This window comes from Rhineura floridana, chromosome 2, assembly GCF_030035675.1.
Source record: "Rhineura floridana isolate rRhiFlo1 chromosome 2, rRhiFlo1.hap2, whole genome shotgun sequence".
Taxonomy (NCBI): domain Eukaryota; kingdom Metazoa; phylum Chordata; class Lepidosauria; order Squamata; family Rhineuridae; genus Rhineura; species Rhineura floridana.
This window is the reverse complement of record NC_084481.1, coordinates 42,285,443-42,308,124: the sequence shown is the minus strand read 5'-3', so window position 1 is coordinate 42,308,124 and position 22,682 is coordinate 42,285,443. Positions and strand designations below refer to the sequence as shown.

The 22,682-nt window shown below is 40.6% G+C and overlaps 1 protein-coding gene across 9 annotated transcripts in view; it reads right to left on the bottom strand.

Moving 5' to 3' along the window:
- Positions 1-38: 38 nt before the first annotated feature.
- GPR155 (G protein-coupled receptor 155) overlaps positions 39-22,682 on the bottom strand; it is a 53,237-nt gene continuing 30,593 nt past the window's right edge. For 5 of the 9 annotated variants that reach the window (XM_061608448.1, XM_061608444.1, XM_061608446.1 and 2 more), the window contains exons 7-17: positions 22,443-22,563; positions 18,928-19,012; positions 18,749-18,839; positions 16,090-16,306; positions 15,093-15,197; positions 12,629-12,762; positions 11,407-11,502; positions 9,589-9,653; positions 7,891-8,025; positions 5,462-5,536; positions 39-4,142 (exon numbers count right to left, since the gene is read on the bottom strand). In XM_061608448.1, the coding sequence (XP_061464432.1) occupies positions 3,896-4,142; positions 5,462-5,536; positions 7,891-8,025; positions 9,589-9,653; positions 11,407-11,502; positions 12,629-12,762; positions 15,093-15,197; positions 16,090-16,306; positions 18,749-18,839; positions 18,928-19,012; positions 22,443-22,563 (1,371 nt within the window). In that variant the 3' untranslated portion in view covers positions 39-3,895. Of the gene's footprint in view, positions 4,199-5,461; positions 5,537-7,890; positions 8,026-9,588; positions 9,654-11,406; positions 11,503-12,628; positions 12,763-15,092; positions 15,198-16,089; positions 16,307-18,748; positions 18,840-18,927; positions 19,013-22,442; positions 22,564-22,682 lie in introns of all 9 variants that reach the window. The other 4 variants (XM_061608451.1, XM_061608452.1, XM_061608450.1 and 1 more) reach the window with 4 other exon arrangements.

The window sequence follows — 22,682 nt, the reverse complement described above, 5'->3', positions numbered from 1 at the left end:
TACTAATTTTTTTAAAAAAAACATTTTTATTGAATTTTATAACATACAAACACTAGAACAATAACAAGAATAAAACAAAACAGTCACAGATGTCCGGGGAAAGGGGGGAAATGTAGTAACAAAGGGCCCAGGAGACACAGTACACCATCAGTTTAACACCAGAGCCCAATGACATCAATACAGCAGAACTCCTCCAAAAACCATCACATCTGAATCACACCCATCCAGAAGGCCGATTGTAATAGCATCCATGTATCATCCTTCAAAAATGTGCTTCAGTGGGATCCCTTGATCCAATGACTTTGATGTGTCAGATGCAAGATAAGAGCAAGATACCAAACCGTTTGCCACCAAAAATTTTTTGTAAGGGGCAAAGTAGAGCACCAGTGTTGGGCTACAACCCGCTTGGCCGCTGCTAATAGAATAAAAGCAAACCTTTATACAAGAAACATTACATTTCTCGTGGTGTGATAGACAGTAGGGCTGTATCTGGCTTCGGAGGCACAATTTGAACAACTACGGCCATAATTTCCTGGAACACCCTGGTCCAGAATGCTGCCATTACTGGGCACATCCACCACATGTAGAAGTATGCACACCTCACCAGCAATCAGGTGTGATGGTTGGATTAATTCCATGTAGGGCACAGTACCATAAACATACTGCTTTCAACAAGGATTCTTTCACCCATGCCAAAATGGCGTAAAAAGGAGGTCTCTGCTACTGACCATTCCAAATATTAACTATTTCTTTGCCTATATCATCTTCCCACAGCAACTTCAAACCCAAAGCCATCCCAACACAAGCTGACAAAAGACCTTTATATATTAAAGAAATCATTCCCTTTAAGTTGCTACTAGAACTTTACACACAATTCCTCATAGAAGGTCATCTGTCGAGGTGGCCTTTGTGTGCATTGAATATATTTAGCAAACGATCTAACTTGTGCTATATGGAGCCAAGGCGGCTGTATTCCACCAAGCTTGAGCTGCATTTGCTCTTCTGTGCTGGGGTTACCATTCACAAACAAGTCCAATAATTTATAAAGCCCCTTTGATTCCCAGTGCTTATACTGATTACATTTGAATGGGTTTCGAAACCTGGAGTGTTCCAAGAATGGGAAAGGGGGCAAGTCCAAAGGAGTTAAAAGAGTTGTACATCTTTTCCAAATCATAATGGTGACCTTAGGATAAGGGTTTAAAAGTTCTTGCAATTTAAATGGGTTAAATTTATTAAAAGGCAAAGCTCTAATCAAGATTTGTGGTCTGGGTGCTTCCATTCCCACCCAATTCACTTCATAATTACCTTTAACAATTGGAAGTAGTTGTTTCAGATTACAAGCCTCATTAAAAAGCTGAAACTGAGGGACACTCAAACCTCCTTCTACTTGTCATTTATACGAACCAGAAGTACTTGTGGTTTATAAACAAGCAAAGTGCTTCCCAAAATTAAGGTAGCTAGTAATTCTTTTGACTGTTATCCTAACTACTATCCTATCATGCAGCTTCACAGCATATCCTCCAGCTGAAAGCCTAAATCCAGCAGGAAGCTGTCTTACTGCCCAGACACCACCACTGACCCCAGTACAGTTTAATTATTGGCAATATAATTTGATAACTACTGGGAAATCCTGTATCTTCACAATGCTCAATTAGATGCGGAAAAGAAAATGTGAACAGGTTAAGAGCTAAAGTATAATATAAAACATTTAAATGAAGAGAAAGCTGAAGGGAAACTTCAGGGGCTAGAGGAATTCACAAAAGTTACTACCCCCCTTCTATTCCATTTGCAGTAACAAGAACACTTGGATTATTTTATATGGGACAGACAGTATGTTTTCTTGGGTTGAGTACAGTATATCAATTGTTACTAGAGCCTGAATGTCATAAGCTCCAGAAGTGAATAGTCTACCACTGTAATAACTGCCACGTTTTTGTGCTTGATATGCCATTAGTATCCAAACATTATCTCACACAGGAATGGCTAACCTGTGGTCCTCCAGATGTTGTTGGACTACAACTCCCCTCGTTACTGACCACGGCCATGCTCACATATTATCACTTGGTCTAACCTAAGCATTACCCTAGTATTATCTAAACTTTGGTAATATCAACTGGGTGAGTGTGCAAAAGTAGCAGGTCCCACTATAAGTAATTGTGCTGGACATAAGGCTGTATGCAGGAGCTTTCTTCAACTCTGAAAAGGAGTGTCCAGGACAACAATATAAAACATCTGGATTTATTGAGAAACTGCAACATGGAGAATGCAAAAATACCAACTAGTTCCAAAACACATCTCCATAATTCTCAAATTCGACAAATGCATGATTGGCTTTTGAAATGTAATAGGAGCACTCCTGCCAGTTCAGCTGCAGATCAGATTAATACCACACTTTATACAAAATACAGGTTTTTACATTTGTGAAAGATAGGCCCGTTTGTATACCTTACAGAAGAAGCACTGTCAGTCAATTCATGTGCAAGGTTGACATAAAATGGATTACATGTGTGACAGCAAAAACAAGTGCTTTATCTGTACATTTCTCATGCATGTACATGCAATGGTTATTGAAATGTTGATTAGGCTACTAGCCCTGACTCCTACTCCAGAGGAAAAGAGCCACAAGTCCAAAAAACCTGTTTTCAACATCATCCGTACCTCTACAACACACACACACCATCTAAAAAAAAAGTTAAAGGTTAGGCAAAGTAACAGATTACAGATACAGAAACAAAGTCACGTGACAAATTGTTTCTTCCAGTTAATAGAGTGAGAAAAAAGTGTTCTAACACTCCTCTTGCCTTTTAAAAACGTCAATAAAATGGTCACAATAGAATATCTTAAGAGTAAAAAATAAGACATCTTTAAAATTCAGCGCTCCTTTATGTACACAAAAAAGCACAAGCATAAAAAATAGAGAAGTTGCAATGAGAAAGGGTTTATTGAATTTGTTGGGATTTTATTCATTAAGGAGCTTGTGAAGACAGTTCTTCAAATACATATTGCAAGGCTTCCCAACAAAATATTAATAAATTCTTTAAGTTGCATATTGAAGGTACTACTCAAATCTAATTCAAGTATTTGGTCTTTATAGGCTTTTGGTCTAATTTAGAGGTGCAAAGTAACCATAACTTCACATATATCAACTGAAGTCAGAATCTATTTATTTGTAAAAACAAATGGCTCTGTTTTCAGTACTGTAGTTATAAGTCACTCACTTCAGAACAATATATGAAGCTAGGAAAACAAATTATGCTTAGGCAGCAAATGCTGCATGCATCAGCTTTAAATCCCATGGATTTCAATTGGATTTAAGCAGTCTGATAGTACACAGGATTGCAGACTATTTTTTGTTCTTTAAATAAAATGAATGGCTTGCTCACCCAAGAACAAGAACTACTAACAGCAAAAATCTGCTTGTTTTCTCAGTTCTAATCCTCAGATACCACATCAATCTTCACAGTCATTATGTCAGCACAAATAGAGGATTTTATCTTCAAAAGGAAATAACAGACTAACCAAATTGTGTTTTAATATCTGATCTTTTTGTCAGTGCATCACATGATACAAAAACGAATTAACCTGAAGAGAGAACACAACCCTTTCCTCAAGAGCGGACTTTTGGACAGCACTGTTTGCACAGGCAAGGAGAGAAAACTATTTTGAAGCTGTTGTTATTTAGAAAACAAAAAACAAAACTGATTATTCAACATATTACAACTTTGAATTTTCATGATTTAAATTAATTCCCTGAAATGACTCAGTTAGTATTCAACACATGAGACATAATTATCTTTGGGTAGGACACAAACAGAACCATATTATCATGGAGAGAACGTCATAGAAGAGAGCTTGAACTAAGTATTAGCAAAGAGTTCAAACAAACCCTTTCTGGCTAGCTTCTAAGTGCATCCTCATTTCCACTGCTTTCTTTTGTTGCATATCTCCTGGGTACAAAGCGATAGTACAACTGTTCATCCCGAAACTCAAATTCATTGGCAATATGCTGGATGATGCCTCCTTTCACCAGTCTGTCTCCATACACCACAGCTCCCCCACGGTCTAAGGCAAGGCCAACTTCAATGAGCCAGTTTACCAGGTCACAGCCATAGAAGACCCCAGTCACAGTCTTTGTGCCACACCTGTGTGTCAAAGGAAGGATTCACCTATATGTTCTGTAAAGTTCGTACCACCACTGCTTGATGGGCGAAAACAAAGAAAAAATAGGGGAAAACAAGGAAAGATAGCATGACAGTTAAAAGTATGTTAAAAAGAGGATCTATTAGCCATGTGTATAGCAAAGCTTTTTTTTTTTTTTTTGCAAACCTAGATTACCTTTTCTCCTAAATCACAATCAAAATGCATGCGCAAGTCATTTAAAGCCAGGGTATGCATCAAATAACACTTTATGTGGGTTAGTATAGAATGATCTACCACTGGTTCAACATTCATAATCATATGAATTAAGATCTCCACACCACATAAAACAAACTAAAAGGAAAAGCCCAATCTATTGCCATGTTTCAGTCAGCTCAATTACTGCCTAGTTCACAAAATAAACACAGCAGACAACATGGTAAACCTGTTCTCGGACTGTACCATTTCAGACTGCAGGAGGATTGCATGCATGTATAAAAACACCTTGTACGTTGAGAACTAAATGCCAGAGGAGAACACAAGAAGATGCTTTATATAAGGTCAGAACACTAGTCCATCAAACCCTGTATTGTTTGACTCTCCAGGGTTTCAGGCAGGGATCTTTTCCAACCCCATCTGGGGTCGACCTGGGACCTTCCACTGTGCTACAGCCCTCCTTCAAGAGCTTTGAGTTCTCAAACATACTATATAAATGTAAATTATTAGTATGCTAACTTTATATGTAACAAGGTACTTTTACTAGGGAAAGCATACATGCAATCCCCCATTTTTTATTTTTTTTCCAGGCTGATAGGGGAACAGTCCAAGGACAGTTTTACCACCTTTCAAACATTCACTAGCACAACTTCTAGAGCAGTGCTCTCTTTCAATTTAGAGCCATTTAAACTTTATGGCCCCCTATGTCAAGGCTACCACTCAGCAAGAGGGCACTGAAGAGCTCTCTAACAGACTTAATGGCACAGCTGCCTGCACTGCATCTCTCTTGCAGGGTCATGCCGCAAACAACCGTGCTGGTTCATATAGCAAAGAGTTTTTAAACATGCAGAGTGCTGTCTTGGGCTTTCTAGCAGCCGCTACACGGGGACTGAGATTGTCTAAGAAACCTTTTAATGCAATTATGTAACAGTTCAAGTATAATTTGCGAATTCCCTATTACTGTATAGTAACAGTAATTAAGCTTGCTTATTCTCCTAAATGTTAATGAATATGTAAGATTACTGAGAAAAGATCAGCCTCAATTTCCAATGATATGGTGAGCAAAAAAAACTACCCATGGCAGTAAGAATATAATTTAGAAGTTTACCTGTGATAGTGAGTGTTTCTGCTTATCTTATAGGAAGCATGTGTTCTAGGAGTTAGAGCAAGCCAAGATGAATAACTGCCCAAGACAGCAAACAAACAAAAACAAGGAAGTTCTCAGCATTTTAATTAACTTAAGGAGCAAAAGTTAATTTGGATTAATGAAGTGAAGCAAAGCCAACACACAAAATGCTGGAAGAAGAAATAGAAGAGGTCTGATGCAGGGCATTCAGCTGAGGAGGTGAGAGGGAACATTAGAACATACAGATGAGAAAGGGTCAAGAGAATGCATACATTTTATCACAGTATGGAAATAAGGACATTCATATAATGTACATGTACTGCTTAGAGGTGTATTACAATCAAATAGTATATAATTTTTTTTAATATTCAAAACATAAAATACCATTTCATTTCAGAATTTAAATACTCAGTAGAACAGTTTCAGTTCATTTTAGCATTCTCAAGAATTCCAAGTATTGTTCTAAATTGGATAATACTGTAAAATCCCTTTTACCCCTTATCCCGAAAGAGAAAATTTGGGGAAATATGTAATCCTGAATTTGAAACCTTGCTGCCTATATCTGAAAACACTATGACAAACACAAAAAGGTAATTTTGGACAGGAGTAGAGAACTTTTTTCAGGCCAAGGGTTGCATTACCCTGGTGAAAAGCTGTTGGTTGCTGCATTCTAGCAGTTCACACCTGCATTCAGATATTTGCCCATGGATACAGAAGGATATATTCCATTCTTAGTAACTCCACTCAAGCTCTTTAACACTTTTTATCTGTCCTGATTGTGCAGAATGCAAACAACATTCAGCAATTCAAACCCTGCCTTATAGCTATTCAAAGCTTTAAAATGCAATTGCGTCCTGAAAATTGAATGTATAAAATTGCAAGCTGTGTGGAATTATCCACATATTTACAAGGAACACAAGTTTACCTTTCCTCTGAGATAGTCCTCCCTCCCCTTATCTTGGTCTTCTTGCAGCTGATCTTCTTGCAGAAGAGCCGCAATTGCACCCTTCCAACAACATCCAAACCCTGTGGGCCGTATCTGGCCAGTGTGCTAAGAACTCCCCACCCCTGATTTAGGTCTACCTGGTTTGATATCTAAAGGGATAAAAAAAGTAGTAACATAAGCAAGAACTCCATCTTATGGGAGTTTAAGCTAAAGATTTCTTGGTTTCATGCACTATAACAGGTTACAACAGGGGTGGGGAACCTCTGGCCCATGGGCCAAACTTGGCCTGCCAGACCTCCCTGTTTGGACTGTGAGGATGTTCTGAGGAAGCCACACCAACCCGCCCTACACCTGATACCATATGCGGGAGGGTAAGGGTGAGGCTTCAAAAGTAACAATCAGGAGCTTAACGTGGGCTCTCAGTTGCAAGAGCAAGGAGTGCTCCCAATTGCTCATCAGCTGATAGGTGGTAGGAGAGCACCTTGTTCAAGAAGGGGGAAGTGGTTTCCATTCTATGGAAACCTCTTCTCCCTTGTCTGTGTGGCTCCTTTCAATCTCTGACATCAGAGGTGGAAAGGAGAAGTATGGTGACACCTGCAAAGCATAGGGCTGACAATGCCCCTTGTGCTGTGGCTCCCAAGCTTGGGAACCATGCGCAAGGGATGTTGCCAGGTGTGCAGGACAATCCACCTATCAATCATGTGCATGATGTCATGTGATTAGCAGGTGGATTGTCCACCCACCTGTCAGAAGATGGCCAGTGGGGTGGAGCCACATAAACATCTCCCTCAGAGCCAAAAAAGTTCTCAACCCCTGGGTAAGAAAAGAGTACCACCTTCTTCTGCTACTTTTGTTCATTAACATTGCCAGCTCTTGCCATGTAATGTTTGTAGCTTAAAATTTTTAAGGAAACGCACATTGTTTCTGACCAGCATGTTAATGTACTGGCTATGATTTCAGCAAAACATGGAGCTTCTATTATATATTTTGGAAAGCAGTTTGTTCTCTATGCTTTTGGACATCTCTTAAGATATTTTGCATGTTAGTCCCTGAGATCAAGGAGCAAGTTTCTGCCTATGTTTGGATATAACTGGATGCCATTTTACACCAAGATGATGGACTGAACTTTCAAAGCTGCACTGATTTCAAAACTGCCTTTTTTTGTTTCTTAGAATTCCAAATCAACACTGGGCACTTTCCACTAGTCTTATATAAATTCAGAAAAAGTATCTTGAAAATTATTTTCCATCATTTTGGTTTAATACCAATCATATTATAGTCCTGGAATTTAAAAAAGAAAAACACACGTCTAGAGTCTTTCATATGTCTATTTAGTGTTATTTGGAAGTGTTTCCAGCACAAAATACCCATAGATTATTAGGACATCAATATTATCTGCAAAGAGTACACAGTGCACTGTATAGGAACAGTTTAAGTAAGTCTTTGCAATGACATACAGCCCCACCTTCTGTCTTTGACAATGTTCCTTACACACACATCTTTGTGGTAATTAACAAATTGTTGGCACGTCATCCGGACTTCCTCAGGTACAGAGGATTCACTCCGTTCCACTGTTCTATTACCCCAGAGGAATTCAAGCCTGGTGAGAAAACAAGTCAATTTGAAACAAGCCCACTGCATCACAATAACAAACAAATGGAAAGGCAGAACAGGAATACCTTATTTTAAGTATTTATGTCAATGATACCCTTGTCTGGTATGCTTTAAATTGGATTCCTGCACTGAGTAGGGATTGGACACAATGATCTTATAGACCCCTTCCAACTCTACTATTCTATTATGTACTGATGAGTTGTTATGACAGGGCTTTGAAATGATTAGTTTCAAGATTTTAAAACAGTACAAGCCTGATTTTTTTATTTTATCTTAGAAATACTGGACATGGCATGGAGAATTAGGTGAATGGGAGTAAATAACTGCTACTGAATTCACACACTCTTTGAGCAGATTCATACATATGCATTCATAGTTTGATTACTATGACTTGGATCCTAAGTTGCTCCTCTGTTTGTGTAAGGAGAACAGCAATTTGTCACACACACACACCCCAATACCATATCCCCTAGCCTTCTCAAGGGTCTACCAACTCCAAGGAGTAAGTTTCAGGAGAAACAAAGGACTGCAGAGAGAACGAGGTGATAGTAAAGCCCTATTCCATGTATGTCAATGTTGTTTCAGGAATGGAATGGACGTGAGGATCCACATCTATATACTCAAGTGAAAAGATATGTGCAAATCACAGGACTTTCACATCACTTTAAGAATGCTATATTTGTTTCATTGGAGGCAGTTCACAGTTCACATCAAGAAATGAGAAATCAAGTGATAAACACACACGCGAACCAAATCTTAGTTTTTGTTTATGAGAGCCACAAGGAAGCAGCTCTCTAAGTTTTTACACTATTTTTTCTACATAAAAAGTGCAAGTGGGTACTCAAGTCATTGGCCCAATTTGCATGTAACACTAAGCCAAACCATGGCTAAGTGTGAATGCATGAGCATATGCATACTCACAGTAAAAACCATAATTGCTTTGCTCCTCCCTAGTCCTGCTGTTGCTGTACTACCTGGGGCTAAGCCATGGTTTGGCTAGCATTATGCCTGAACCCAAGTTCATAATATGACTCATTCCAAACAAGCCACAAGCTGTAGACAAGGTTTGTTCTTGGCTTACTGCTCATGGTCGTTTGAGGCAGCCTGGGTTCAGACATTATGCCAAACCATGGCTTAGCCAGGTAGCACAGCAGCCGCAGGACTGGGGAGGAGCAAAGCAATCAATGAGAACGTTCTTTGTAGAGTGGAAATTGCTATACAAATAATGAACTGCAACAATTAGCACAGAAACTATGGGACTACCTAGGATAAAAGTGTTGAATGTATTCAAGTCAACACCTATGGAATTCAATTACACCAGTGTATTATTATTATTATTGTACTTCCCAAGTTCAGAATTGTTAGCACTGCCACTTTTGCTGACTAACTGATGATGCTCAGTGGCCAGAAGGATACGGATTCATTGCTTACATTCAAAATAGCCAAGAGGTGCATGGAGGAGGAAAAGGCAGAAAGAATACCGACAGAGGTTACAGTAGGTTAAAGGCAGCTGGCATTAACATATTTACACACTTATGTTGAAAATTACCTCCTTTTGAATGGAAGAATAATTAAATGTTTGTCTAAACCAAAAATTCCAAAAGAAATGAATCCCTGAAAAAGAAAGGATTTTTTTTTAGCAACAATAAGGATGAGTAGTGCATCAAAATTCAATAAATTATTTGGGGGATAGACAAGAGAAGATAAAATGATCTACTAACACTAATGCAGGGACAAAACTATATATTTTAATAACACTTTTAAATAAATACTAGCTAAGGAAAAAAATTCACATACAAGGAGTGATAAAGCCTACTGAATGGGGAAATTACTAAGCGTAAGTTCTCAGCAACATTTTGTGATTTCAAAACAAAACAATCTTTCCCCTCCTAATTCCCTTTCCGTCATAATCACATTTTGCTAGATCATAAACCTGTGGGGAGAGTGATGAGTCTGTCTTAATTTTGCATGGTGCCTAGTGTAATGACAGGCACAAGATAAGTAATAAATTGCGATTTGGAGATAGTAAAAAAATGGACAGGTTAGTAAGGATGAACAGCAGTAAGGGGTACTGGAAATTATCTGGAAGGCAAAATCTCAGAATCAGAATCAGTTGTCATTAAAGGATTTTAAAAGCCATGGTGTCATTTTACAAGTATCTTCATAGTAAAGAAATAAAGACAATACCGTGAGAGGAAAATATTGTAATATAATAAAATACTGAACCCCCTCAATAATTATTTTGCATCAGTTTCTGGAGGAACCCTGTTAGTTCGTTGCAAAATCAACAAAATGAATCCTATGGCATTCTAAAGATTTATGCCATAATAATTTTGTTAAGTCTTTAAGGTGCCAGGAGACACTTGGTTTTTCATTTTGCTTCACACACATACACTGTAATAGCAGCATGAATTACCAGAAAAGGGTGCAGATATGCACACCTAAATTACAAGTTAATGAGTACTTCAATAATGTAAATTGATTCAAATCTGCAGGCCCTAATGACCATCACTTAAAGATGCTAAAGCCATCCATCCTCCCTCTACCTGGGTGACAGATGCTAATGAAACATCTATTGGCCGTGAATGTTTTCCTTCTACCCCTTTAAAGACTGATACAGCAGCCAACTTCCCAGTGCAATTTGTCAGTGCAAATTGACAAGAATTAGTGATTTCAGCATAATTTTCATCAAGTTCATAAAAAGCAAAGGAACAAAGAGAGTCCATTCCCTTGCAAACTTTCACATCCCAGTCTTCTTATACAGGTTAACTTTGATTCACTGAGATGGGCAGAGCAATCCAACTCAGGGAAGCTAGTGTAAGTTGTAATGGAGCAAGAGAAGCCGGCATAAAGTTCTACTGCCATTCAGGAGCCTCTGGCTCAGCTGGGAGCTGCATGCAGGGACCAGAAAGTAAAAGCCTGCTCTCCCAAATACCCCTATCAAATAATCCAACTCCATTGACTTCCATTGTAATTATTTTCTTAGACCAACCTTTTCCCCAGCATAACTTTTGCCTGGATTGGGACCTGCAGGTGTGCTCCGAACACAAGTTGGATGTGGCCTAAGGCTCCACATCTCAGCCCCTCCCCTGACTTGCCCCCAACATGCCCCCTTTTCAGGCCTTACGCCGGCTCCATTTGTGCTCGACTTGGGTCAGCCACCTGGGTTCCAGCTCAGCCAGGCTGAGGGACTTATGCCAGTGTAGCCCAGCTCAGCTGGGACCCAGCCATATGAGCCAGAGTTCCCCCGCATCCAACTCCCCTCAGCCCAGTATAAATACGAGTTGGATTGCATCCTTACTCTCAAATAAGTGTACATAATTAGCGTACACAGAGAATTAGTGTCAGACTCAGTATTAATAATTACCTGACCAAAATTAAAAACAGCACAAAAGAACTGCAGTTCCACATACAGTCTTCCAGGCTCTTGGTTGAACAACCACCACAAACAGCTGGATAGATTCTGTGGGGTGGAAAAGTTTTTTTTAAAATTACAGATTTATGTCTTTTTGTGAATAATGTTACTTTTATTGCAATCCACTTTAGGGCTTGAAATATGGTGGAACATATTTAACAAAAGAAAAGACCACTAAAAGACTTTAAATTTAGTAATTTGTCTCTGTACTAACGGATTACTATTAATAAAGCCAAGTACTTAGGGAAGTGTGATGGAACAGTTAGCTAACCAGCCAGGTGTTATACCAACACTTAAAAATATGACAGGGGCATGACGACGACAGGTGCAATAGTCTATTGCAGAGGCAGCCAATATGGTGCCCTCCAGATGTTGTTGGACTTAACTCCCATGTGCCCCAGTTAGCAAAGCCAATGGTTAGGAACTATGGGTGTTGTAGACCATAACATCTGGAGGGTACCACAGTGGCTACCCCTGGTGTATTACTTCACTGTTAGACCCCAACAGATGTCTGAGCACTATAATGCAGGTCACTTTAGCCATCATTACATGTAACAGGTTTGCACAATGCTCTTATGTTAACAACTCAGAAGGTGCACATAGGAAACTGACTTATACCAAGTCAGGCTATTGGTCCATCTACTACAAAAACCACTCTGTGCAATGCTGCAGATCTTTAAGGTTTGATGTAAATGTAAGTAATCCCTACTTTTGCAGGATTTTTGAGAGAATAAAATGGTGGCTGAATGATGTATGCTGGTTTGAACTCTTTGGAAGAAAGGTGGGATGTAAAAGCAGTAAGTAAAAATACTATACAAACACCTGATAAACAGTAAGAAGAGAATTCATCTTCAGGACAATCCTCACCGGAAGAACTTGTCTTGTCCTTTTCATGTATATATCATGTAGCTCATAAAAGTATGTATCAGGTAGCTCATAAATGCCATAAAAGAAGCATACATAATTTTCACTACTGCCTAATGACCCTTGCCTGTTCATAAAGAATTTCAAACTTTTAACTGGAACTTTAATAAACTGCACACACTTACTCTGTTACTGGAAAAATGAAAATGTATTGTGTGTGCTTTTCTCTTTCCTGCAATGATTTCCCTAAACACTGGTGGGAATCAATGAGCTAAACAGTAATCAGGAAAAAAATAAAAACAATATTTACAGCAAAGAGGCCCACAATCAGAAGCAAGCAGAGCAACACATGTCTAGCCAGCTGTTTGTCTCCAGTTTGCAGAATCTGCTCTTCCTGGGCCAATACACAGCTCCGAGAACTACATGGACTTAAACACCGATTTGCTGAAAAACATTAAGTGCAAAAATGAAGTTTTAGGTTGTATTGTTCAGTCTAATAATATGTAAATATAGCACTGATTCATATAACATTCCCAAACTTTTTTTAAAAAAAAACTTAGAACATTCTACTGAAAGAATGGAGAAAATGTATGTTCTTTTCTTTTCATTATGCTGTCCCCCTCCCCACCCTGGGCCTGGCTATTGCTTGTGAAGGACTGTATTAGCAGCTTGCTTTAAGGAGCAGAGACTTGAGTTTTGACCAGACAACTGCTACCCTGTTTGCACGACCTTACAAAGCAAAGCTTTACTACCCAATTCAAAACTCAGAGGCAGTTACCACTAGGAAAGCTTAGAACAGCAAGGCATTAAAGTGATACTCTGGAATAGCCTTTTAAAGTTACATTAAATTTCCTGGATGGGGGAGGGGTAGAGAGTTTTGGCACAGAAATACCCACCCACAATTCTTGCTACGTGGTCTAGATTTACTAAGTTGAAGATCAACATATGAACATTTTCTTTCTTTGTCCCTATGCCAAATTCATAGGAAAGAGATGACACTTACCATATCAGAAATCAAAGTTCACTTTATTTATAGAACACTTTAAACGTTCTCGGAGAGCCAGTGTGGAGTAGTGGTTAGAGTGTTGGACCTGGGAGATGAGGGTTCGAAGCCCCACACAGCCATGAAGCTCACTGGGTTACCTTGGGCCAGTCACTGCCTCTCAGCCTCAGAGGAAGGCAATGGCAAACCATCTCTGAATACCGCTTACCATGAAAACCCCATTCATAGGGTTGCCATAAGATGGAATTGACTTGAAGGCAGTTCATTTTTTTCCCTCAACCACAAAAAATGTTGCTACCACCAGATGGCAGCAAGAAGTTAATAAATGCCCATATAGGAAGTCTGTCACATTTGCCCTCTCGCCCCAACCATATCAGCATAATTCCTGCTAAAAGAGTAGTTTGAGATGGTTGCATTTCCTCTCCCTTACTAGTTAGCCATATATGATTGGATGTGCCGTTGAATATGCTGCCCTTCTTCAGAAACAGATGAAATCTTTTTTTCTGTCCCTCCTATTGGTTCCTTAGTTGGTCAGTCATCTACGGGCTCAGTAAGGATATAGGCAGCTGCTGTTCCAAACCATCATGTCTTTCTATCCATCCCAGCTAAAGCCTCCCAGAATAGTCCCTTAAGACTGGAGGAGATGATGCAAGAGTGATGATGATGCAAGAGTGTCCACATGCTCACATAGGCTGTACTATGAGTAGAGAGATTTAGTAGGATGATGCCTTGCCCTTCCAGCTGTCCCAAAATTAAAATACAGTTCTCCTCTCTACCCACCCCCCTTTCCCAATTATAATAGGGGACAGTGAATAACCTCTTCCCCATTTCCGCTATCAAAAGTTGCTCTTTGGATCTCTCTGGAGTAGATACTTGTCACTAACCGGAAATTAAACCTGATGCTATCCATTTTGCCACAGTTATCATCAAATAATTACCCAAGAGCCATGTGGCTCTTGAATGAATACATGTCCATACACGATTCTCTGAAGAAACAAAACACCAACCAAACTCATCTTATGATGCCACACTGAAACATAAGAACCTCCTTTATTCAATTAACTGTACAAATGCAGTCAACACACAGGAAAAAGACAAGGGGTGCATGTCACTGACATGGTTGTATGGCTTCCTTGATTCACTATCCTGATGCTCATGTTTTCAGCATGGAGATCTGAGAAGCCTACATACAGGGGTCTGTACACATGAAGGTGCCTCTATAAGAGCTGGAACTTCTTCAATCACACAGGGTTCCAGCTCCTGTGGAGGCTCCTCTACACACATAGGCTTCCATTGGAGATGGAACTCTGTACAATTGGGGTTCCAGTTCCAGTTCCCATGGAAACTTACATGCACAGAGGTCTACATATACAGGCTTCCCTTTTGCAGATGTCCTCACCCATGGACATCAGGACGGAACAAGGAGGCCAAGTTGTGCAATCCTAGCTCCCACAGAGGCACTTATCTGTGTGGAGACCTAGGTTCAAACTCAGACACATTCTCCCAGGAAATCCCCTCTCCCAATCTGAATACTCTTAAAAAGTGGCACAGCCTCACTGTCCCTTTCTATGCACAGACACCCCCCTTCATGCAACTGATGTGCGAAGGGAGAATGATAAAGGTTGATAACTGCAATACAGGTTGCATAACTCCCACTGCACAAGCTGGTCTCTTAATGAAAAGATGTACATGTTTGGTAACAATACAATACTTCAATTTCAATATTTGTAATCTGGCCTGAACAACATAGAAGACTACAGCAGTAGTTTACCTGTCTCAATTGACGGAGTGCAGTTATCATTGACCCTAGTACTAAATCTTGGTTCTCCTTCAGAACAGCATAACCCTCCATTTGGCTTTTGGCACGCACAGCACTCTATAAGAAAACAACTTATTAGAATACTGTATCTTTGTGGAGACTCCTGCGGTAAGACATGATGGTGCACTTTTAAAAAGGAGACTGGCAATGTGTGTGCAATTTTACTGCAGTACATCTATTTGATGGGGGCAATCAGACATAATTTCCTTTCCAAATTCCCACCTGAAATAAATTTACAAAGCGAGCAGGATTTACAAATATGTGAATTTTGTTCAAATACTGACAGCCAGTGTGGTGCTGTGGTTACAGTGCTCAACTAGGATGTAGATTTCGACTCCCCAATTGCCATGAAGCTCACTGGGTGACCTTGGGACAGTCACCGTTTCTCAGCCTATCCTATCTCAGAAGAATTTGAGTATTCTTAAAAAGCATGTTAAGAGCTCCTACACCTCTTCAATTTGTGTGACTTTCCCCACTTTTAAACTTACATTCATAGCTGCCGCTTCTAGTCCCAGTCCCCCACACCTGAGGAACTCTACTTCATGTTCATATTAATTTAATAATATGTTTGTAACCCTTTTTTTAAAAGATGTTTTTAAAGCTTTTTAAAAAATGTTTTCAACGTTGTTTTGTTTTAATGTATTTTAGGGTCTGTTTTTATGATGTTTTAAATTGTTTTTAGCGTTTCTGTTTGCTGCCCTGGGCTCCTGCTGGGAGGAAGGGTGGGATATAAATTAAATAATAAATAAATATTAAGCACAGAGAAAAGGGGAGTGGGGCAATGCAAGTAGCATTGGCTAGAGCTTTCGGTGGGAAACATAGATGCCTGAAACAAAATAGAAAATGATCACCTGGTAGAAACGTGGTTCTCTCCTCTTACTGCCAGTGGAAACCAGTGAGGATTTAATGCTTTCCTACTCTTCCTAAAGGTTTATGCAGCCATTTATACCTTTTTCTATTGAAGAGTCTGCCAATGTGCTGTGAGAAGTGCTGGTTGGAGAGCTACTTGGCTCATTCACTTCCCTTTCCGTTTCCTCTGTTTGACTGTGCTGGGAATGTTGATTCAGTGCCTCATAGTTGGCCTCCACTCCAGATCTGTTCATACACATGAGTGATACACCGGATATCAATATGCTGACAAATACAATTACTGCTGTGATAATCATCTGCAAAAAGGAGGGAGGGAAGAGTTAAATATATCCCTTGTCATCTGAAAGCACATATGTGATTGATCAGTCTAAAACAATTTTAAGCATCACTGTGTCTCTAGGATGCTGAATAAAACAAACTTATTATAAAACAAAGGCTTATTCATGGCCTTTAAAATTGGATGTTGGTAACATATTCATTACACTTGTCCATTTGCCTCCTCTGCTGAAGGCTACTCACTTACCTCATCCACCTTCCATTTTTATTTTAATTTTTTTAAAAAACCATTCTTACCATCTTCTAGACCACTCATGTACATGCTTTCTAGACTTCTATAGTCCATACATACACGCTCATCATTTGTTGACTGCAGTGTCAAATAGTGATTTGCAGGCTTCCCATGGGCATCTAGTTGGCATCCTGTGAGAACAGGATGATGGACAAGATGGGCTTTTTGACTGATTTAGCAGGGCTTTTCTTATGCTCATACATGTTCATCATTTGATGACTGTAGCAGCAAGTGCCTTGCATGCGTAGGATGAGCCACCACAGATGTAGCACGGGGGATAGTACTTGCATACCATCTCAAACAGATGCTTTTCTACTGAGCCAATTCACAAATTCATATAGTCAGCAGTAAGTCACAAATGATGAAATGGTAAAGTGACATGCATGCAAGTATGGAATCAGACCCATGTCTCTCTAGACTGAAGGTGCGCTCATTTCCTTCTCTTTTTGTGCTGTTTCATATCCTTATTCTCTATTTCTCCTGGCTGCTTTGCCTTCAACATACAGTACATGTTCCAAAAGCTAATTAAGGGCTTACAAATACAACCAGGCAAAGCAGACCTCAACTGTACATTATTATTACCATAAGCCTTTGTAGGATCTCATCACTCCTGACCTGAAGCAATATACTGCCCACTAATTGTTGGGGAAAGGAAGGGTGGCAGCAAAATAGCCTTCCCTGTGATAGGGTAACGCTATTGTTATTCACCTTCCTCAACAACACATACATTGAAGTTTAACTGCCAGGAAAATGTGATCTCTCTACAACAGATGTAGAGCCACCTAGATTCTGTGCAACCAGCAAGCAAAATGGATTTACTACATTCTATGGTGGGATTTTTTTTTCTGATGGGCCTCCCTACTCAAGTAAGCCTCCCCAGTCTGTTCTATAGAGGCCTTCAGAAGTATTGAGCACACTTGGCCTGTGGCGGCTCATGTGGTATTTTCATTTTGGAATTCTGCTGTTGACTGCATTTAATTATGCTGTATGTTTTACTGATATTTTTATGGTGCCTTTTATGTTGTAAGCCACACCAAGGGCCCTGGAAGGCAGAAAGGCAGGTTACTATTAGTTTACAAAATGCTTACCAGGATCATACCTAGCACTGCTTGGGAATTCTAAGAACCCAAAATATCAGTGCAGTTCTGAAATTAGTGGTAAAAATCAGTGCAGTTTTGGAAGGTTCATTCCTTTACCTTGAATCAAACTGGTGTCCAACTATAACCAAACTAAGGTGAAAACATGCTCCTTGGTCTCAGGAATCATAATGTAAATTTGGTTATGGTATCTTAAAAGGTGTCCAAATAGATAGCAAACAAACAACTTTCTGAAATATATAATTAAATCTGTACATATTTAAACTTGTTGTGTACATAGGACATTTACTGCCTGAACAGCTCTCTCACACTTTCCAAAATAGTTGCACTGGGTGAAATGAGGGATGCCCTCTATCCTAGACAGTGCCGCATGTTCCAATTGCTATGCTGACCTGCCTCAGCTTTATTTAGAACACCATACTCTAGTCTGGACCTCATCTGTTCAAGCTAGTAAAACTGATGTCAGTTTAATGTCAGCTACTACAACTCTCAAGCCAAAAACAAGTTTCTAATCCACAGTATTTTTCCAACATCCCCTTTGGTTTAAAGGTATACAGTAAATTTTATGCCCCTTTTCTAAGAATTTGGTCTATTTTCTCCAAGAGCATAAAGAGGAATAGCGTACAGCAGGGTGAGGGAACATAAGGCCGAATGTGGCCCTCCAGGTGCCTCTACCCAGCTGTTGGGCTTTTCCCCAGGCCACACACCCTCTACCAACCTTGCTCCACACCTTCCTTGGGTACTTTTTCCTGCCTGAAATGTGTCTTTGAACTGTAATAATGCCGCTTGCTTGCCTGGAGAGAGGGGGTGGGGGTGTACATGTGTGTAAATCTCTGGATTTTGCATGGCTGAAATGTAGCCTACTATACAAAGGTAAGAAACGTATCTGTTACTCTGCCTACTTTGGCCTCTGGCACTGCCCCTCTAAATGAATGTGCCCCCCCCCAAACAAAGATTGCCCATGAGCAAATAAGGCTCTTGGGCTGAAAGAACTTCTCTCCCCTGGCATGCAGGATTCACAAACACTGACCTATGGAAAGGCAACTATGAAACAATGAGAAGAATATCTGTACCTGATCTTTTCCATAAAAAAACGCAGAGTCAATGATATTATCAGAGCGTTTACCAGCTATTAGCAGGATTCCCACAAGAACTGCTGGGATGCTGCAATAAGCAAAGACAACATGAATCAGAGGTAATAAGCTTGTGACTTCCTATATATTTGCCCAGTAAAAAGTCTATGCAAACATACCCCCAGCCAGCTATGACAACAAACAGAACAGGGATCTTTATGGCTTCTCTTCTTTTCAAAAGCAGCAGTGAGAAAGATAAGAAACCTAGTAAAAACAAATTTAAAAACTTGGTTTATTTCTTTTTCAGGAAGCAGAGTTTTTCCCAAAGTGGGGTGCCTTCTTCCTTTCACTTTTCCCTCCCCAACTAACCAAGGTGGCACTGTAGGCTTGCTGGTGAGTGTTATGAAATGAGGATACACTGTGGGGAACAGGAACATAGCAAGATGCCTTATACGAAGTCAGACCATCTACACTGAATGAAGCAACTCTTCAGGATTGCACACAGGAGTCTTCCCACCTATATCTGCGGGTAATGGGGATTGAGCCCAGGACCTTTGGCATGAAAAACATGTTCTCTACTACTCAGCTATGGCCCTCCTCTTAGTAAAGTAGCACAGATTTCTAATACCTGCTACAAATCTAGCTAGATGGCACAGGCAGACAAGGAAGCTGCTTCCTTATCCAAACAGATGAGGAAGCTGCTGTATCATAGTGGCTAAGAGAAAGGGCTGTAATCCAAGATGCTGCAAGGTCAAACGTCATCTCAGCCATGAACTCACTAGATGGTTCTAGGTAAGCCACTCTGACACCCCAATTTCCGATTCTGCAACACAGGGGCAATACCGGCTTTCCTTACAGAGATGTTATAAAGATTAAGACTGTAATGCATGTGAAGTAATTTGCACACTGAATATAAATGCAAAGTATTTTCGTCACCCTGATTAATACACTTGGGTGATGGTGGATACATCATGGAAAAGTTGGCTTGACTGAAGAAAAATATAGAGGCCTGTATCATAAACATCCTGTTAATTAAGAGGGAAATTAACATGTAAAATCACTGTTATGCTTGTGGATTTGCATTATGGACACCCAGATTACTTTTTAAAACATATTAGTAACATTTGAATAGCACTTTCAAGTGTTCATAGCACTTCACGTGCATTATCTAGTTATAATCCTTACAGTACACCTTTAACTTAAGCCTTTATTTATTTATTTATTTATTTAATTTAATTTATATACCGCCCTAAGCCCAAGGGCTCTCTGGGCGGTGTACATACAATAAAGCAATCAAAATATATAAATACAATAATACAATAAAATCAAACCAACAAAGGTAAACAAAATAATCAAACAGTAGCAAAATACATCAAATACATATACTAATACGCATTAAAATGCCTGGGAATATAAAAAGGTTTTCACCTGGCGCCGAAAAGATAGCAGCATCGGCGCCAGGCACACCTCATCAGGGAGACCATTCCACAGTTCAGGAGCCACAACCGAAAAGGCCCTATTTCTAGTCACCACCCTCCGAGCTTCTCGATGGGATGGTACTCGGAGGAGGGCCTTAGATGTTGAGCACAGTGTACGGGTAGTTTCATATTGGGAGAGGCGCTTGTGATGTTCCTATATTAATGTATATATATGGTAAGTGTTGGTTGTTTAGAAGATACATGGTAAGTGGAGTGAAAGAGGGGGAGTGAATGGGCAGTAGAATGCGAGATGATTGGCTGAGTGTTTAAAATGGCTGAATGTATAAAAGGAAGAGTGAGAGTGGAATCAGGGGAGAAGAAGAGAACTGAGTGGGTTGCTTGGTGGGGTTTAGAGAGTTGTTTGCCAGGAGGGAGCAGAGCTTGGAAAAGTTACTTTTTTGAACTACAACTCCCATCAGCCCATCAGCGGCCATGCTGGCTGGGGCTGATGGGAGTTGTAGTTCAAAAAAGTAACTTTTCCAAGCTCTGGGAGGGAGGTGGAGTTCGGATTAGTATTGAGTAAAACCATATGCTTATGTGCCTTAAGAAGAAATCTTGTTAATCTTGTTAGCTTTGTTATCTGTAATAAATACTTAATTTGGTTTACCAAAGGCCTGATCCTTGGCTGGGGTTTCACAGACCAGAAGGGAGGGTAAGGTAATGACCAAGGCTGAAGGGGAACTGTAACAAATGGTGGCAGCGGTGAAGAGAATAACAATACCAGTATTCAGAGTCTCTGGGAATACTAGTATTGGGACGTTACTGGTGGTTGCCTAGCAGGGGGATCTGTTGAGATCTGTGCTAGAGCGGGGAGAGAAACCATAAGAGAGAGCGGTCCGGACTGGTGGAGTCCCTGGTGGTGCCTAGAGACAGGCAGTAACCACGAGCAGGTAGGAACCTGACAGGGAGAGCCAGGGAAGGACGCATCACAGCGCTCCACCAGGTATTGCGGTCCCATGCCGTGTAAGGCTTTATAGGTCAAAACCAGCACTTTGAATTTAGCCCGGAAATAGGAAGCCAGTGCAGACGAGCCAGAACAGGTGTGATATGAGCGGACCTTCTTGTCCGCGTGAACAATCTGGCCGCTGCATTCTGGACTAACTGTAGTTTCCGAACTGTCTTCAAGGGCAGCCCAACGTAGAGCGCATTGCAGTAGTCCAATCTAGAAGTTACCAGAGCATGAACGACTGAGGCGAGGTCGTCACTGTCCAGATAGGGACGTAGCTGGGCTACCAATCGGAGATGGTAAAAAGCATTCCTTGCCACTGAGGCTACCTGAGCCTCAAGAGACAAGGAAGAGTCGAAAAGAACTCCCAAGCTACGAACCTGTTCTTTCAAGGGGAGTGTAACCCCATCCAGAACAGGGTGAACATCCACCATCTGGGCAGAGAAGGCACTCACTAACAGCGTCTCGGTCTTGTCTGGATTAAGCTTCAGTTTGTTAGCTCCCATCCAGTCCATTATCGCGGCCAGGCAACAGTTTAGTACGTTAACAGCCTCACCTGAAGATGAAAAGGAGAAATAGAGTTGTGTGTCATCAGCGTACTGGTGACAACGCACTCCAAAACTCCTGATGACCGTACCCAGCGGCTTCATATAGATGTTGAAAAGCATGGGGGACAGTACCGATCCCTGTGGGACTCCACAATGGAGAGTCCAGGGTGTCGAACAGTGTTCCCCAAGCACTACCTTCTGTTGATGACCCACCAAGTAGGAGCGGAGCCACTGCCAAGCAGTACCCCCAACTCCCAACTCCGTGAGTCTCCCCAGAAGGATACCATGGTCGATGGTATCAAAAGCAGCTGAGAGATCAAGGAGAATCAACAGGGTCACACTCCCCCTGTCCCTCTCCCGACAAAGGTCATCATACAGGGCGACCAAGGCTGTTTCGGTACCAAACCCAGGCCTAAAACCGGATTGAAACGGATCAAGATAATCAGTGTCATCCAAGAGCCCCTGGAGCTGGCCGGCCATCACCCGCTCCAGAACCTTGCCCAGGAATGTAAGCCATATTACAGATGAGGGAACTGAGGCCAAGACAGAATGACTTGCCTAAGGCCACCTAAAGTGAGTTCAGAAGACAGGCAAGATTTGAACGAGGGAATACCCAGTTTGTAGCTCAGTTGTTTTAGCCACTACTCTGTACTAGCTCTCAGCATTCCCCCACTGACAAAGGCTTAGATTTGGTTTACAAAAACTAAAGATTTTCCACTTACCTGTCCACAAAAAAGCACTATAAAGTGAACTATACAGGAAGATGAACACAAGGATCTGCAGAATGATACTTCCCTCCTTTATAGTGAAATTCCACATTACCATTCCAACACAAGCTACAAACTGAAAGGTAAAAGCAGCTATTTTTAGTTTACTTTAGGTCTGCCATACAATTGAACATGTTAGTAATTAAGACTCATATAATTGACTGATTAAAGAATAATTGTATCCTTCACTGATTG